Source organism: Pongo abelii, chromosome 18 (genome assembly GCF_028885655.2).
Source record: "Pongo abelii isolate AG06213 chromosome 18, NHGRI_mPonAbe1-v2.0_pri, whole genome shotgun sequence".
Lineage (NCBI taxonomy): Eukaryota > Metazoa > Chordata > Mammalia > Primates > Hominidae > Pongo > Pongo abelii.
The window spans coordinates 48,707,210-48,726,103 of NC_072003.2; the positions used below are offsets into that span (position 1 = coordinate 48,707,210).

The 18,894-nt window shown below is 52.2% G+C and overlaps 1 protein-coding gene across 16 annotated transcripts in view; it reads right to left on the reverse strand.

Annotated features, from left to right (window-relative positions):
* Positions 1-4,963: 4,963 nt before the first annotated feature.
* ZNF423 (zinc finger protein 423) overlaps positions 4,964-18,894 on the reverse strand; it is a 371,381-nt gene continuing 357,450 nt past the window's right edge. For all 16 annotated transcript variants that reach the window (XM_054533877.1, XM_024234050.2, XM_024234051.3 and 13 more), the window contains one exon: positions 4,964-8,735. In XM_054533877.1, the coding sequence (XP_054389852.1) occupies positions 8,706-8,735 (30 nt within the window). In that variant the 3' untranslated portion in view covers positions 4,964-8,705. The remainder of the gene's footprint in view (positions 8,736-18,894) is intronic.

Genomic DNA, 18,894 nt, shown 5'->3' on the forward strand with positions numbered 1-18,894 from the left:
CACATGGTTTTCCTGGCTGCTCAGTCCGGAATAGCACAGAACATAGGAGCCCAGCCTTTACAGACACATCACCTGCTTTCCCATCTCAACTTTACCACCCACTAGCTGGTAGAGGTGACCCCAGCTTCCCTCACTGTCAAACAAGGACAAAGATCATGAGGAATAAGTGTCTGGGAGTGCCAGGACTCTGAAATTAGCAGAGCAGCACGGTGTACCTTGCACTGTGCTGGGTGCTGTGAAGATTTAGGAGCAAGAACAAACCCAGGAAGCACCTGAGGGGAAATCGCGGGAGGGCAGGGGGCTGCCTGAAGGTGATGGCTCTTGAGCTGAAACCCGAAGGAGCTGTAGGATCTGTTTGGGCCCAGGAGAGGAGAAACCTAATTATAGACAGAGATGTCAGGAGGCAAGGCAAACCCACGGTGCCTGGAGACAGGGTGGCCAGGGGGCACCTGGGAACCCAGCCAGGAGTCCTCAGGCTGGCAGGGCAGGCAGTTCTCCTTCAAGGAGGCCGATCAGAGCTCTTACTTCGTTAAGAAGACAGTAGGGCCAGGGTAATGTCCTCGTTGTATTCTCAGAGCTGATTTTCTTTTCTGTTTTCTATGAGGCTTTAAAAGCCATCAGCTAATAAAACTGTCCTTCGGGTGCTCAGTGTGCCACAAAGTGTTGCCAAGTGCAGCACATCCTCATATCCCCTCCACAGTTCAGGGTGCAGACATCCTTGTCCCCAGTTACAGATTCAGAAGCCACCCATGAGCCCCGTCGCAGATCCAGGCCTGCCAAGGAAGCCTCATTCGCACAGAGAGCTCTAAAGCCAAGATCAGCTCAGACAGCTGTGATTAAACACTCATTTCACAGACGAGGAAACCGAGGCCCTGAGTAGGAAAGGGGCTTGCCCAGAGTCACAGGGGGAAATGATGACAGAGAACAGCGTGGATACCCAGCCCAGCGCCCGTGGCTCTGCATGAGAAACACACAGCAAGGCCCTGGTCCGTGCTTGCTCGGGTGATGCAGGGGTTACCATCGGTGGCTCTGAAATTCTCTCTCAGTATTTCTGGGGTTGTCTGTTTTGAATCAATGGTCATGTCATGCCTCAGAAGTGCAGGGAGAGAAACCCAAGTCCAGGGAGGTCCAATGGCCAGGCAGAAGTCACAGTGCTACCGAAAGGCCCAACTGGAAACTGACCACAGTTCCAGCAGCCCCAGTGCCCTGACTGTAAACCCCATTCTCAAGGAGAGTGCATGGGTAAGGGACCGCCCCATTGGATGGGAAGCACCACAGGTGTGGAGAGCCAGAGGGGCAGGAGTTTGGAGGACCACACGGACTCTGCAGAATGTTCTGGAGACTCTGACACCCCGGAAACCCTCAAGGGTGGGGGCTGGTGGAGGGGAGGGCAAAGCAGGGGGCCGCAGGCCACATGCTTCAGGACCCAGCCGGCAGGCTAGAGGATGGTCCTCCGCTGGGAACTGTCTCTAGGACTCCCGAAAATGCCAGGCCAAAGAACTGGGCAGCCGCCCCTCTTCCGCCAGTGACCTTGACCCAAGCTGAGCTGGCCTTTCAGAGACGACACGGCCCCTTCCCCTCTGATCCTCTTCCCAAGGTCGTAAAATGAGTCGGCTTCTGGGTGGCAGGACTTTTGCAGGGACCCTCGTTTGCAGTTCTTGCTGGGGCTGGAGCGGGGTGGGGCCCGTGACTGGGCTTGGCGTGAAACTAGAAGCGGCCAGGGCAGGTGTAAATTATGCATAGCTATTTCTGGAAACTTCTCAGATTTCTCAAGAGAGAGAAATTAATTTGCCTGTTTGGGCAAATAACACCAATTTTTTTTTCCCCTGCTTAAGGTCATTTTGTTAAAATAAAATTGATTAACATTCTCTTTAAAGTTTAAGTAGAAACTGCTCAAACATATTTTTATGCACAGAAGCACGGTTTGCGCCCTTCAGTAATTAATAACTCCACAAATAAGGTAACACCAAGCCTCTCGCAGCGCGCTCAGCCCGCGGCCCCCAGGTGGGTGGGGCCGGCCCGATGCGGGCCAATCAGGGCTCAGGGGAGGGAAGGGGCGGGCCGGCCGCGCACCAACCCCAGGTTGGGGCCGCCCCGGCGCTGTCCCGGCTCAGGCAGGTCAAGGATCCGCCCAGCCAGGAGCAGTCCAAGTACAGGCTGACCCCAGTGGACTATCACCTGGAACCAACCCCAGTGATGAGAGTATCAGGAGCTAACCACTTCTCTCCATCTCTCCTTCCCTCCCTCCCTCCCTTCCTTCTCTTTCTCTTTCTTCCTTTCTTTCTTCTTTCGAGACAGGGCTTCGCTGTGTCATCCAGGCTGGAGTGCAGTGGTGCAGTCACAACTCACTACAGCCTGGAACTCCTGGGCTCGAGTGATACTCTGCCTCAGCCTCCCAAGTAGCTGGGATTACAGGCACCGCACCACGCATGGCTAATTTTTATTATTATTATTTTTTGTAGAGACCGGGTCTCGCTGTGTTGTCCGCACTGGTCTCCAACTCCTGGCCTCAAGTGATCCCCCCATCTAGACCTCCCAAAATGCTGGGATTACAGGCATGGGCCACTGTGCCCGGCCTGGAGCTAGCCATTTCTTATGTGCTCTGCTCAAGGGCTTCTTGGGGCTGGGAACAGGGCTTTGGAACCTGACTGCCAGCATTAGAATCTGAGCGTTGAGCAAGTTAGCATCTCTTTGCCTTAGTTTCCTCAGTTGTAAAAAAGAGATAACAGTACCCACATGATAACTTTGTTGTGGGGATTAGAGGAGTTAATACACGGTGTCTAGGAGAATACCAGGCACCGATAATGTTATTAAACGTCACCATCATTCTTATTTTAATTTCACAACGTTGTGAGATAAGTATTATTTTTTATTTTTCCCATTTACCAATGAAAGCACTGAGGCTCAGAGAAGTTAAGGGCTTTATCTGAGGTCACACAGCTAGCAAGTGACAGAGCTGAGGTCTGAATCCAGGTATCATAGTCCACAGAGCTTAGGCTACAAGTTGTCTTCATATACATGCTTATCTTCCCCTAGACCTTTTAAATTGTCATTGATTCACTTTCATACACAATATCTGCATTCATTTAGTAAATATCTTATCTGCTCCAGATCCTATGTAGGGTGCTGGATATAGCGGCATTTACTAAGAGTCAGGCTCTGCCCTCAAAGATAGTCAGAGACAGGTGGGTGGAAGGTGGAGACAGCTTGGGTAGTCATTAGTGCAGTGTTCCAAGCCTTGCTGATTCTCACTTCTTCCAGGCACAGGGCAGGATTGCACTTCCTGGCCCCTGTGATAGAATGGGGCCATGTGACAATTTGCTGGCCCATGCATTCTGAGTCTAAGAGCTCTGTATTTGTGTAAGTCCCAGGCAAGAGCACTGAACTGCCAGTTCTCTCTCTCTCTCTCTGCTTGGTTGCTGACCATATTTAAGGGGGTGGCTGCTCCCTGATCCTAACTTCTGAGTGACCTTGATGTGTTAAGAAAGCCCCCTGGATATCCAAGATGGCTGTGGAATATGAGTCAGAAAGAAATCTTTGTTGTGTTAAACCATGAGAATTTGGGCCCTTTTGTTAATGTGCCATATCCTAGCCTGTCCTGACTGATAGACAGTCCCAGAGACAATTAAGTATAAAAGGCAGTACTGTGCATGCCCAGGGATGGACTTACACACCAGGTAGTATCAGCGTTCTTATTATGAGAGCATTTTACTTAGGTGTGGGGGTCAAAGTGGCCTAAAGAATAAACTGGGCCAAGACTAGGGTGAGATGAATGAGGCACTTCCTTTGGGACCAAAATTTAAGTGAATACAAAACAAACAACCAAAAAGCTAGAGTAATACTTTCATGTTTCTGAAAATAAAAATTAATGTAAAAAATGATGGAAAAAAATGGCAAAGTGTTAAGTAAAGACAGAATCTGATGCTATATTTGTGCCATCCCGCCTCACTTGCCAAATCCCAATCCCAGCCCTGCTTCCAGTAAAACTTTATTTTCAAAAATGGGCTGCCAGCCTGCAGCCTATAGCCTGCCAATGTGATTTTAAAAAATATTACATGAAAATATTGTTTATTTGGATTACTTAATTTTTTGGCACCCACTTAAGTTTTGCTCCCAGGGGAGTGCTTCACTGATCTCACCCAAGTCTTGGCCCCAAGAATTAGACAGCTGAGCTGGGTCTAAAAGTAGGAGTTAACCTGGGACGGGGGAGGGGGAGAAGGGAAGGGCATTCCAGCAAGAGGAAGCACCATGAGCAGAGGCATGGAGGGAAAGGGCAGCCAGGGGCATGCATGCATGGCAAACTGTACTTTATCTGGTGCTTTTGGAAAGAGATCAAGCAAGATAGAGTTGCAAATATTCAGCCATTATTGAGTGTTGTGAGTTTTCTCCCGTTCTGTGACATCAAGAGTGCTGCACAGGGTATATAATCATGGAGCACTCTCCTGGCAAGTCTGAATGAGCCAAAATCAACTGTAAGTTGTAAAATAGTGGCACCATGGACTTGCTTTGAAGGGTAACAAGCATTTGGGGGATAAATCCTTGTAGGGTGTCTCTCTCTTCTCCAAAGGCAAGTTCCAAGCCATACCAGTCAATACATAACATCATATGTCACAGGTGCTATGACAGACAGGAACCAGAAGTGATTACTGGGGTAGTCAAGTTACCTCATGGTTCAAATGGCTTCTGGAACACCAGCTATTGCAGCCACATTCCAGCCATCAGAAAGATAGGAGGAATGAACTAATTTCTTCGCTTTCAGGACAATTCTTAAAATTTGCACATACTGCTGTTATTTATACCCTATTGATAGAACCTATGGCTACCAATAGTAATAGGACCACACCTAACTTCTGGGAAGGATAGGATATATAATCTGCTCCTTCCCTTCTCCAAGGTAACCTCTGCTCAGCTATAAATTGGTTACTTTATTAATGAAAAGAAAGAGAACCAGCAGTCTTTCCTGTACAGTACAATACCACTTTATTCATTGTCATCATCATGATTGTTATAATAAAATTAATAATGGAGTCAGACACCCCAGGCTGGAAAGTGAGGCACCCAAGTTATAGTCGCAAGTCTATCCTGAATGGTATGATCTTGGACAAGATTCTGAACTTCTCTGGGATTGTTTTAAGCCACCTAGAATTGAAACTCCATAGGAATACAGCTCTCTAAGGGTACTTCTGGCTTGTTTCCAGCTCATGGCTTCTGCATTTGCAGTGCTCTCTTCCCACTGCTCTTGGACTGCCCACCTCCCTTATTTCTTCAGGTCTCAAGCCCCTGCCTCAGCAAGGCCTTCCTTAATGCACCCCTGTGTCTCATACACAGGTCCCTCCATTAATCCCTGGCAGCTTCTGGCTTTGTCATCACGGCACTTATGACCAGGTGTGGCTATGCATTTACTGGCATGCTTGCCTGTGCCACTGTGGCCTCCATGAGGCCAGGGGCCACATCTGCTGGTCATCTCCTTAACCCCAGTGCCCTGTGCAGTGCCTGGCACATGGGGGCAGCTCAGTAAATACTTGCTGAATGGATGAGTGGAAGAAGGCATGGATTTGAGTTTTGGTCCTATTTACTGAATATTTATAGGTACAGGTTCCATCCCTAGGAACACACATCTTAGGAGGGAAGAAAAACAGGTGAAAAGTTCAATATTATGCAACTGTGAATTTAAAAGGAGCATTCTTTAAGGCTGGGGAACTCGAGAAGATTTCTCCCATGACAGTTTCTCCACTGAGACTGAAACCCTTACCTGCCTGCTTCTGGGCACTCTGGGCAGGTGCTCCATTACAGGGCCCCGTGGCCCAGGGGTCCTGGTCCATTTCCCAGCCTGGGCAAAATTCCTCTGCCCAGAGAGCCGCTAGAAACTGACAATTTGTACATCCAAATATAGCAGCAACGAACCTTAGGCTTTCAGTCACCTCGCCCACTCCCCAAAGCCAAATCCAAATGAGAGGCTGATTCCATCGCGCCCTCCTGCCTGAAAAGGTGCCCTCCTACAGGATGCCTGGCGCCATCATTGACGACCATGCTGCTTACAGGTCTCTGTGTGCAGCCCTTTGTCAGGCATCACTTCATACAAGCCTCCCAGAGACCCTCTAAGGCCCCTCACAGTTGAAAGGCAAGTGTCTCATCCCAGCTCCAGACCATTCCTCTGGAAGGGGTTAGTGGGTTCTCCGAGGCACAGGTTTATAACCCTACACTGCTCCCCTACCCTAATACCGCCTGATGGTAAAGAATGCCAGTCCCAGGAAGGGCCTCAGTGTCCCCACTGCCAGCCCCCTCCCCACACAAAGTCACAAGGGGCTCTCAGCCATAGCGGCAGGGACAGAGCCAGCCGGAGAACAATGGGGCCGGGGTGAGGGGGGAGTCGGTGGGGTTCCCTGGCTGCCTTGTCACCGCCATAAACCTCATTACCTCGCGGTCCCCTAGGCCGCCTCTCTCCTTACCCAAGGCATCAGCCGGCTTCGCTGCTGATTCCCACATGGCGTGAAAAGCTCTTAAACCCCCCGCTGTATTTTTAATGGGGGCAGTGACTAATTTAGCCCTACGCCACCAACCGTCAAATCAAATCTTCTATTGGTACTTACTGAGGGCTCACCTGGGCTCCATGGGGTTTGGGATAAATCCAGAGCTGGAGAGGGCCCTGAGACGGAGATGTGGCAGGCCCCGGGACACACTGGTCCCATCGACAGTCCCAGCACTGCCCAAAAGGTAGGCCTGGCTGTGAACGTGTGGCAGCCTCACTCAGACATAGCCCCAGCCCCAGGCCCCAAGCCCCAGTCCACGGGTGGGTACACTTAGAGGAACACTGGTGTCTACCCTGGGGTCTTCCCCCAAAACTGCCAAGTCTCCAGGAGGCTGAAAATTGGCATTCACAGCCTTCAGTTTCCAGGAGGCAACGGCCCACTACTGGCAGGGTCTACTCTATGATTCACATATGTAAGATGCCTTTTGAAAAACTGAAAGCCCTGCCCGCGTGAGAACATTACATGAGGTGACAGAAAGAAAGGGGAACTCTTATAGGTCACCAGAAGCCCCTTGATATGGGAGTCTTCTAGAAGATGATGGGTATAATTGCTCCAAATTCCACACCCGTGACTTAGTATTACATTATAATTAGGTGCAATCTGTCTGCCTGTTTCATTTCCGCTCTGCAGAGGGTAATAACCAATTTCCTTGCCCCTTGTGGAAAGTTAGCAAGGAAGGGTTTCCCCATGCAAGTTCCGGCCTCTGATTGGCAAGTCAGCTGAGCACCAGCATGATGGAGGTGTGGGAGGTAACATGGAGGAGGCCTGGAGATCAAGGCTGCTGGGTGGGCAGCCTGGGATGCCAGCAGGGCCAGGAGTAGGTGAAATAAGCAAGGTGCCTAGAGTGTAAAATGCAAGAGGACACCCATTCCCAGCACTTGCAGGTGTAGGGGGGCCCTGAGAGCGAGTGCCCCCTGAAATAATGTACCCCAGGCCCCTGCCTGCCTCACTCCAGGCCTGGCCCCTGCCACCAGTCTCAATGCTCTCACATCCTACTGATCTCTATGACTGGGAACCTGCGGCTCCTACCTGGCTCTGCTCTGCAGTCCCCAGTCACACATCTCCATGCCTCAGAACCCAAGTGCCACCTGGAGTCCTGGCAAGGGAAGGGCTACCCATTTGCCTGCCTGTATCCAACAAAGGGGAAAGCCAACCCTGAAGGGAAAGCCAAGAAGACTTCATGATCAGCATGGTGACCAACCTACTGCGTGGCCCTGGGAAAGCTGCACGTTACCCTTGGGCCTCTGTTTCCCCATCCAAGAGTGGGAAGATCAGGGTATTCCATCATTAAGGGGTCTTCTGCTTTGACATCTGTGGCCACTGCCAGCCTGTCCAGTCTGCATGCATTAGGTTACTACGATTCTTTTCCAAGGGGAGCACGGTCTATTGTGTGCAGGTCCCAAAGGGCGTGTGCAAGCCCACAGGAACTTGTAGGGGAACACACCTTACAGGAGCTGACAGCCCCCCACGCGGCCCTAGGCTGGGGAGGAGAGAACCAGGCAGCCGGATGCTAATCGCATGGATTCCCTTTATTGAACTGTACTAGTTACTGCAGTCAGATTAAGTCACATTTAAAAGCAGACCATCCAGTTGCACTGAAACCGATTATATTCATTACATAGTTTTAATCACTGTCCGGTGAACTGGCAAATCCAATCAAAGCATTAGTCTTTAATTAAAAAATTAAAAGGAAATATTCAGACAATAGCCAAGCAATCACATCACGATGCACAATTACCTAGAATTGCAATTAAAAAGTAGTTAACCGAAGCGGGGGAGGGGGGGGAAAGAAAAACAAGAAAGAAAAAAAGAAGCAAAGAAAAAAAATCACACTAATTCTTTTTTAAAAACTATCAATATAATACATGAAGGAACAAAGGACAATAGCCTTAAAAAGCAGGTTTCTCTAACTCTAGAAATGTAGTCTGCGGCGGAAACTCTAAAAGCACACTAGCTGTAGCAGGACAATAAAAAATACTGAGCATGGAATACTTTTAATCTCTGCCATTAATATTCATTTCCAGCTGCTTATAATAGCAGCGCCTCATGGCCAAATCATTAGAGTTTTACATCTGGGTTGCAAATGACACTTTGATTGGATGTAATGTTCAAATGGCCCTCCCCACGGCGTCTCCGGCAAGCCTTCTGCGGAGAGGTGTCCTGTTGAGCGATCCCTCACTGTGCGTGCTGGCTCATCGTGTGGTTCTGCAAAGGCGAAGAAAGGAGACACACATGAAGGAGAAGAATGGAGAGCATGCTCGTCCCTCCCACTCAGTGCATTTACGCCGGGAGCCGCAGAAAAGCGACTCGATTATAACAAAACAAAATGCAACAAGGAAAAAGTGCTCCAGGGACGCAGCTGCCAAGACACCACGTTGATTTGGGGCTTGGGGATAGGTTCCTGTTACTGCCAACTTGGACTCCCTATATGTTCTTTTTGGCTTTTTTTTTTTTTTTTTTTTTTTTTTTTAAAGACCATTCAGGTCTTACCAGGGGGACTGGCTAGGTGGAGGGAAAGGGGAAATGCCGGGGAGGAGGCAGGAATTAAAAACATCCCTGTTCACCTCTCCATCTCCCTTTTCCTCTAATGAAGAGGAGGAAACTCTGATCGCCTGCAGGCTGCCCTCGTATCCCCCTCTCAGTCCTCCCCGTGGCTGCTCTGAGCCTAGCAGAGGGAGACAGCAGATGTGCTGTGCAGCTCTCCGGCCAAGAAACACCCGAGCGGGCACAGGCGTGCTGAGGCAGTGGGCGGCCATGGTGCCTGCGGCCCGGGCAGGGGACAGGTCACCCGGCAAGAAGACGCGGGAGGAGCCTCTGATGCTGGGCTCCGGGAGCCTGCCTGCTTGGTCACATGGCAATGGCCCAACCAGAGACAGGGACTCAGTGCAGTTTGGCCGAATGCACCTAGGAATCCAGGGCCCAGGTGGGACCCTGTGGCCAAATGTTTCCTTCTCATTACAGCCAATGGCATTTCCTCCCACTGCCAGCCGGAGGGGGCCAGCAGGGTTGATCTGTTTCACAGGAGCCAGCGGCCTGGGACTGGGGGTGGGATTTGGCATCTGAAAGCCGTCTTTTTGTTTCTTTTCAGTGGTTTGTGTTCCAAATTCAGACCCATTTCATCAAAGCCTCAGGTGGTGCTCCACCTCATGACACCTGGAGAAAGGAGGCAACATCCACCAGAGGCAGGGTGGCCCTGTTTGGGGCCGCACAGGACCCTAGATCCCCAGGAGAGGCTCCTTCTGGGCGCCCTCCAGGGCCCGGCGACTCCTGCAGCTGTGCCGCTGACCGCCAGGGGTCAGCAGAGGCACCGCGTCTCTCCTGGGCTCGGGTCCGCGGCGAGGGCGACCAGGTGATGCCAGTAGCCTCGCCCGGAGGCCGGGGCTGGGGCCAAGACGGGCCACTCCTGCTCCCCGGAGCAAGGCCCCGCGCAGCCCCTTCCTGTGACGGGCACTGCGAAGGCTGCCACCCCCGTGGTGATGTCACCGACCCTTCCTGCGATCTCCCTGCCGGGAAGAGGCAGCCCGCGCCTGCCTCCCAGCAGATGCCCACAGCGCCAAGCGCCAGCGACAGCCTCGTGCTCATGCGGGCCGGGCAGGCGCACGGCCGGGGCTTGGTGGGCATGCGTGCTCTGTGCCGTGGCAGGCACCGCTGTTTCAATCCTCACAACAGCCTTGCGATGTGGGACTTCTTAAGATGAAGACATTGAGGCCTAGGAAGGCAAAAATTACAGGCCCAAGGTCACCCAGGTTGGAAGCACCCGGCACTGAACCAGACGGCTGGAATCCACTAGAGCAAGGGGATTTTCAGGGGAGCCAGGCTTCCCAGGGCCTGCACCCCATGGGCACCGCAGTCTGCAAATCACCCGCATTCTGCACCAGACTCAGTGCCACCTCTGCCGGCCGGGCCTGACACCTCGGTCGGGGGCGTCAGGGACCCAGAGGCACCAGGCAGGTTGTTTGAGGCCACAGATGGGATGCAGGCGGTTTCCATGGGAACCCGCACCCTCCAGCCGTGGCACCTCTCCCTGTACTTGTGCAGGGACAGCTAGCTAGTCCTGTGGGGAGCCAAATCCGCACTCTACACAGCCATCCTCCTGCTAGCGTCAAGCCTCTGCTGACTCAGTTTCCGCCTCCCTTCTCCTCCCTCCCAACCAAGCTGCTCTTAGAGTCCTCTAGGCACATGGATCACTTCCCATCCCTGCAGACCTGTCCAGGCACCTGCAGCCCACCTCCCACACAGCCAGGCACCTCTCATGAGCTAGACTGACCTCCTTTGCTGAGCTGCACACAGGGTGGCGGCACTTCCTTTCTCAGGACCCAGGGCTGGGCATGCACTGTCCTGACCATACCCCTGGGCCTCCAATCCCCAGCAGGCACAGCTGCCCAGGAGCAACTTGGAGGTCTGCACTTTCACACCCTGCCAACCGCCAGTCAAAAACCCCTGCTATCTTGGTGTGGCTGGGTCATTCTTTATTAGGGGGAGGACGGGGAGGAGGAAGAGAGGGGACATGAGGAAGGGAGACATGGACAGCTCTTTCTTGTCCTCAAATTATGGTTCCTAGGGCCTGGCACAAAGTAGACACTCAGGCAGTATTTGTGAATGAATCAATGGAAAGAAAATGAATGAAGGTATGGGTAGGATGTGGACATGTGGAAAGGGGAGAGAGTATTCCAAGAGGAAAGAATAACAGAGACGGAGGTGTGGAGCCTGGAATCCAAGTGGCGATGCAGGTACAGGTCCCAGCACAGAAGTCACAGGAAGGCTGTTAGGCACATGGCCTACGGACAGTGGAGGCCTTGAGTACCAACAAACATGGGCTTTGTTCCACAGGCCACAGAAAACCAGACATGATATTCGATCTCCACAAAATCCCCAAGGACCACCTACTACCAACATGGGCACAGGGGGTGTCTGGGATCTCTGGAGAATGAAGCAGCCTCTTGCCAGGATGCCAAGAACAGGGTCAGTGTGACACACATGGCCCACACTGGCTCACCAGGGCACTGCTGGTGCAGACATGATGAAGGCTGGAACCCACACCTGGGACCACTGGTGAGGAAAACTCCAGAATGCCTACGCCATTCCCCAGGAAAAGCCACAGTATGCCTGCCCACTTAAATAGCAGTAGCAGGGGGCTCTGAGGTTAGACTCAAGAAAGAACTTCCTCCTAGAGGGTTCTGAGACAGAAGGATAAAACTTCCTTCCCTGAAGTTTTGTGACAGGAACAAAAGCCCAGGATGTCACAGCAGATGGAAATGTCAAAACTTGATGCCCCAAGGGGACCAGGCACCAGAATTCACTCAGCACTACGTTATTAAGCACCTGCTGGATGCTCTGCTCTGCGCTGGCACAGTGAGGGGGAGGGGAAGACACCAGCTGGGCCTACCCCTCAAGGGGCCTGATTTAGAGGGGCTAGACACAGACACCCAAACATTTGTGGGATTAATGGTGCAGCTGGCAGCTCAGCTAGGGAAACTGGTCAAGGACACCCAATCAGTTTGTGTGATGGTGGTGGGGAGCACAGAGGTGCCCAGGTGCTCGGCCAAGGAGGGCACTGGCTCCTCCATAGGCCAAGGGCAGTATCTCAACAGGCAGAGGGGGTGGTGGGACCCCTGTCCCCAAGACTCACCAGTCGCCCAACACCAGGACACAGAGCAGCTCTGGACAGCCACTGCAATCAGCACAGTTCAATAACCCTGAAAGAACCCGCGTCTGTTCCCCACAGCTAGAAGCTGTGGTTTGAGGAATGTGGGGAGGTTCAGCAAACCTTCTTAAAGAGTTCCTTCCATCCAGCATAGTTCTCACAAGAGCATTCTGCCTTAATGTCTCTTTCTCTGTTTATGCCTGTGCTATATTTAGCCCCTTTAGAGAAGGAAGAAAATCGTTTTTTAAAGATGCTACCCACCCCACAGATGAACACTTCCCACCACCATAAAGGCTGGGGGTGGAGACAGGGGCCCAGGCAAGGACTGGAAAATGCCTAGAGGGAGGCCTGGCATCCACTCGGCCTCGCTGCCTGCCAGGGAGACACAGGTGTGGGCCAGAGAAGCAGGTGAGGAAAATAAAATGGGAGAGCAGGAGGGGGTGGGTAGCAATGGTTTGCAGCCTTGATCCATCCACTCGGCAGAGCTTGTGTGCTCTCCTGGATGGAGGTTTCTGGTACAGCCTGTTTTGGGAGCCTCTGCCTGGCACACGGGGCCAGGGACACAAGACAGTGATGGCCAAGGGGATGGCATGGGCCCGGGCACAGAAACCTGTGTGCTGCCTATGCTGGGGGCAGGCCTACCCTGGGTCCTGGTGAGACCCACAAAAAGAGCCCTCTCTGTGCAAATCGTCAGCAGAGCACTCAGGAACCGCTTCCCTGACACACCCTGAGCCTCTGGAGGGAAAGAAGCCCAGCATTCATTTCATGGTTGCTCATTCATTCATTCATTTATTCATTCATCTTTGAGCCAATGAGCCACTATGCTTGTTGTTGGGAATTCAGCAGCAAAATGATCCTGATCCTGAACCCAATCCAGGGTAATGTTTTGTGCACGGAAGGAGCGGGCCGGAGTACAGAGCCTGGTGGCTACACTGTCCTTCCCAAAGCACCGCCACACACTAGAGTGAATGGGCTCCTTGGAGGTTCAGCTGGGGTCCGATGCTGGTTTTGCCCGCCCCAGGAGGGGGCCCTGGCTCAGCCCACCTCCATGCCCAACACAGTCACAAACAGGAACACTGTGTGCCTCTCCCTAGTCTGAAGCCCAAGATTGCTTCTCAAGATCTTAGCACCATTCTCTGTTGCTTAGGCGTGGGACCCTGCCTGGTCTCCCTTTGATACCTATCCATCACCACGTCAAGTGGGAGAGACGTGAGGAGCTTAAGCATGCCAGCTGCATAAAGCAAAAAGAGCTTCTTCACACACCCTGTTAGCTGCCTCTCCTGGCTCTCAGCTACTCTGATGACAGTGTCTGTAAAGTCCTAGTACCTCGCCTTGTCCTTAGCAAGTGCCCCATTGGTGCTAGCCACTGCCCTGGAGACCCCAAGGTGGGCAGGAAGCTTTAGTGGGCCGAGATGGGCTACACCTTGGGTTTGAATCTTGGCTCTGTCACTTACTGGCCATGTGGCCTTGGGCAAGTTCTGTGACCTCTGGGTTTTGGGGGTGGTTAATAACACAGCCCTCTTCCTAAGATGCTGATAGGGTTTGGATGTTTGTCCCCTCCAAATCGCATGTTGAAATGGGATCCCCAGTGTTGGAGGTGGGGCCTAGTGGGAGGTGTTTAGGTCTTGGGAGAGAATCCCTCACGGACAGCTTGGTGTCCTCTGGGCAGTAATGAGTTACCATGAGATCTCCTTGTTAAAAAATGTCTGGTGCCTCCTTGCAATCTCTCTCTCCCCATCATCATCAAGGCTTCCCTTGCCTTCCATAATCATTGGAAGCTTCCTGAGGGCTCACCAGAAACAGATGGCGGCACCTTGCTTCCTGTACAGCCTATAGAACTGTGAGCCAAATAAAATTGTTTTCTTCATAAATTACCCGGCCTCAAGTATTTCTTTATAGCAACACAAAACAGACTAATACAGATGCCCTGAGGACTCAGGAGATAATGCCTGCATACGTCCCAGTCTGGCTACAGTGAATGCTCCACAGATCTCCATAGTGGTGTCTGTGCTGGTCTTGCTGACCCGGCAGGGTGCTCCATGGCAGAGGGCCTGTTTGCTCCCTGCCACTTCTGTGGGACCAGGCACGATTGGGGCTTACAGTGAGGGCCTCATAGAGGTTTAATGGACTGACCAGCTGTACCCCTCCCCCTTCCCCTCTGGGTGTCCAAAGGGCTGGCAAGGTCTTAAGAATGCTCCCGAGATGGCTGAACTTTGGATGGTCCTGCCCTTGGAACAACAGGCGTCATTATCCCCTCCCCACAATCCCCCCTGGCTAGAACCCCTGTACCCACAAATCACTGCTTTCTCCTCCCCACCCTCAGGAACAGAATGCCATGTCTGCAGGGGAGGACAGCCTCAGGGAGACTCCACGGGGGATGGAATAGGTGTACACTCATCCATCCATCCACTCACCCATCCATCCATCTACCCATCTATTCGTCTATCCACCTACCCACCCATCCATCCATCCACCCATCTATTCATCTATCCATCCATCCATCCATCCATCCATCCATCCATCCACCCACCCATCCATGCATCCATTTCTTCCACAGATGTTCACTGAGTTCCTGTCTGTCAGGCCCTGGGCTGGGCACTGGGCACAGACAGGTTAAGAAGCTCCAGCGCCCTCCCATGAGGGGCTCACAGTTTCATGGTGAGGGTGACGATGGCCAAACTCATAGACCCTGAAGACCATTAAGAGGCAAAAAAGAAGGCTTGGCTCTTCTCTGGAGACTAGGCCATGGTTCTGGCCCTTGAGTCTTTGAGTCCCTGCAGCATATGAAGGCACAAGAACACTCAGCCCCCACACCCAGAGCATCCCACCCTACTCTCCCGGCCCCACCTGCAGAGCCACCCGGCTTGCACATCACCTCACTATGATTTCCGGTTGGGAAAGAGGTTGTGGCCAATCCCCCTTCTCCCCACTGCCCACCACTGGCCACTCCCTGGCAGGTTCCAGCCACAGTGGCTCTCACAAGGCTGGCTTTACAACTCACTTTCTCCAGGAGCTGGGGCCAAGCCCGATAATGCACCTTAGCCACTCAGAGATTCCCTTTCCAGAAGAAGTAGCCCTTGAGGCTGAGGTGGCAGCCATGTTCATGCTTGGCAGGGGTGAAGTTTGGTCCCGTTATTTGTTCACTTAGCAAACAAGGCGCCTGGCCCTGTGCAGTAGACAGAAGAGAGTAAGTGAGGCACAATCCTGGCCTTTTAAGGACTATAGAGAGAGGACTGCCAATAGGAGATGCTTAAGGAAGAAGCTGGCCTTTTAGCTGCCCTTTAAGGACAGCCCAGGTGAGGATTTGCACTGGGTGTGTGTGTGTGAGCTTGAGAGATGGCTTTTCAGGCAGAGTGAACCCCTGGACAACAGCATGAAGGTGGGAATGGCACCAATCATGATCACTGCTAACACCGATGGTAGGCTCACTGTGTGCTAGACACCATTCTTAACCTCCACCCATATTAACTCATTTAAGCCTCACAACTGCCCTGTGCATTAAATACTCTCATCATCCCTATTTTACAGATGAGAAAACTGAGGTGCAGAGAGGCCCAGGTCCTGCCACTGGTGATGGCAGTGCTGGGTCTGCACCCATGCAGTCTGTCTGCAGAGCCCACTCTTCACCACCGCACTGTTCTGCCTGTGAGATGTGAAAAGTGCAGCATATGTTGGGGGAACAATGAATAATTCAGCTTGGCAGAAGCACAGGGTATGTGCCATGGAGACCAGCCTGGAGAGGAAGGCGGGGGCCTTATTGATGAGGCTCCTTGATGCCAGACGAGGCAGCTTGCCCTTAAATCTGGGCCATGGGGAGCCATCGAAGGTATTTGAGCTGTGGAGTTACAGGAGAGGCAAGACACAGGGAGAAGCTCATGCCTCCAGCCAAAAAGGTGTGTCAGCAGGGCCTTCTCGCCCATCATTTCCCTCTGCTCCCATCCCCTGTTCCCTGGAAAACCTTCCCCTTTCCCCCCACACTTTATTTCTTTCCCTTTGGGAAGGGTATAGATACAGGCAGCCCTGCCTCCCCTATCTGCTGTGTATCACCTGGGCAGCCCCTCTCTGCTTGTGAGCACTTATTTTTAGAAGCGTTTGACAATCGTCCAAGGGTCTAAGACGAACAGATGGCCTGTCTTAAAGGCTCATATGTTCGCTAGTTTGCACTTCTGACAAACGGTAAGCGTACTCGAGAGCACACCATAAACAGTGCCGAATGAATACTCAGAACACAATTTAGCTAATGCATGTCATTAAAATTAGGAGTGAGTGATGGCCAAGGTTCCCTCTAAATGCCTGCCCTGTGACGCAGCCACTCCCCCGGGGCCCAGGCTATGACGTGAACACACCTCACTTCTCCCATAACCCCCACCCAGCAAGCCAAGGTTTGCCCCATTTACGCAGAGGGCAGAGCAAGGTTTGCCCGAGTGGGTATGACATCCATCCCTGGCCTCAGATTGAAGCTGGTGGCCCACTGGCCTTGGACAAAGCCTTGAGATGTCCTATGGCAGAGAGAGCAGCAGCTCTTCCATGCACGGGATGTGTGTGAGGTTTTCCTGTCCCTGCCTCCCAGACAGTGAGACAGCCTGTCGTCTGCCACCCCGGAGCAGCAGGAGATGAGTGTTGCAACGCTCAGCCAGGGAAGCTGTCTCTCATGTGAGAGCCTCAATTCATCCGGAACTCCCGGCCTAGAGGGAGATTCCAACTTCCAAGGAGCAAGGGGATTGGCTTTGGGGTGGGGGTTCTGCAGCTTCCTTGCCGAACCAATAGCAGAAGCAGATGCAGCGACCTGAGTCACCGGGGGTAACATTTGAGAAAGAGCCACATCCACACAGCCTCTGACCCAGACTCCTTTTATTGGTGCCAACTGGATCCAGGTTTTCTGTGTTCTCGAGATGCTCTATGGAGCCCAGGCGGGGAGGAGGGTGCCCCCCACTTTCTGTGAACCCCCTCTTGCCAGGACACAAAAGACCAACGCAGGTGGCTTGGTCAACAATCAGTTCCATGAGCGGGAAACTCTTCCCTCGCATGAAAACGTGGGAGAAAATATTGTGGGGAAGAAAAAAGCCCAATAAACTCCCAAGGGGGCAGGTTCTGTACTGCTGTACTTTGGAAATAAAACCCACCAGGGGATAGATTATTAGGAGGGAACCGAAGCCTTCTATTAGGAACCCAGCCCGTAAACAGGCTCCCATTCAGAGTCACCCAACAAAACAAGGGGACTAATAATACCTGCCTGGAGGGACAGGGGACTCAGGGGAACTGCACTTCAGAATGCAAATGGGCCCCATCAGTCTGTTTGTGAGCAGAGAATCGGGTGAGCGGTGAGACTTTAGATAGCAGCCGTGCAAGGGAAAATGAGAGTTTTATGGCTCCTGTCGCAAGCAAAGGAAGATGGAATGCTTCCACGGCTGCTTATAGACTTGCTCCTCCTCAGCAACAGAGTCCACGCCTGACTCTGAGGCCTGAGTTAATGTGACCCCCAAATACTGCCGCTGTTTCTCCAAAGAGGGTGGGGGTACCCAGTGGCTAAGCTCCTTGGGGACAGGGTACCTAGCAGCAGATTCAGGACTGAAAATCGGGGGTCCTAGCAACAGTGTGCCAGGTGACCACAAGTTCACTTCTGTGGCCTTTGGCCCCCTCCTGGGTAGAAATGCTGCACTGATCTTGTCAACCTGTGGCCACTGCAAACTTCATTCTAACCACAGCAGCCTGCTTGAAACCAGGCCCCCATGGGACAGCTCATCTCAAATATGAATTAGTGCACAGTCCCCTGCCCTAAAAGAGCCTGAATCAGACCCCTAAAAGATGGGGCCCCAATCTGATGCTGCTGGGCCAGGAATCCAATCAAGTGCACCTCTTGCAAAGCCTTGAGAAGAGCCCGGGGTGGAAGTGACGAAACTCCATAAAAAATGGCACTGGAGCTGGGTGAGTGGCTCATGCCTGGAATCCCAGCACTTTGGAGGCTGAGGTGGGAGGATTACTTGAAGCCAGGAGTTTGAGATCAGCCTGGGTGAAACCCCATCTCTACGAAAAAAAAAAAAAAAAAGATTAGGTGGGTGTGGTGGCGTGTGCCTGTAGTCCCAGCTTCTCAGATGGCTGAGGCGGGAGGATCACTTGAGCCCAGAAATTCGAGGCTGCAGTGAGCTAGGATCATGCCAGGGCACTCCAGCCACAGGGTGAGACCCCATTTCAAAAAAAAAGGCTATTGGGTGGACAGGTTCTCAAAACCAAAAAAGGGTTCACTTCAAAGTCTATCTGTTGCTCTTAGTGTGGGTCAAAGAAGATCACGCACGTGAAGCAGTTTGGGAAGATGGAAGCACCTGTCAGCAGGGGTACCAATGCTCAGAAAATGTTTATGTCATGAAAAAGAGCGGGTGAATTCCAGGAGATCTGTCTGCAGTGGGGAGGATTCCTCTAACCACATGGAACTGCATGTCTGGATGGAGGCCTCAAGATTAGAGTGTGGGTGCTGTCAGGTTCACACCATGGACAAGTGCAGCCCAGGCCAGGTGCAAAGCAGTAAGACCCAGTGGGGTCTGTGTCAGCCCCAAGAACTCAAACTTTGTCAAGAAGAGGCAGCACTTGTCAGCTCCAGGCAATGACTGCCACATGCGAATATAGGCCCAGTGTTGCTTCCGGTTTTGCAAGAAAACTGGAAATTTAGATTTGTTTAAAATATAAACTTTCTTAGAGGAATGCTTATACACTGTTGGTGGGAAT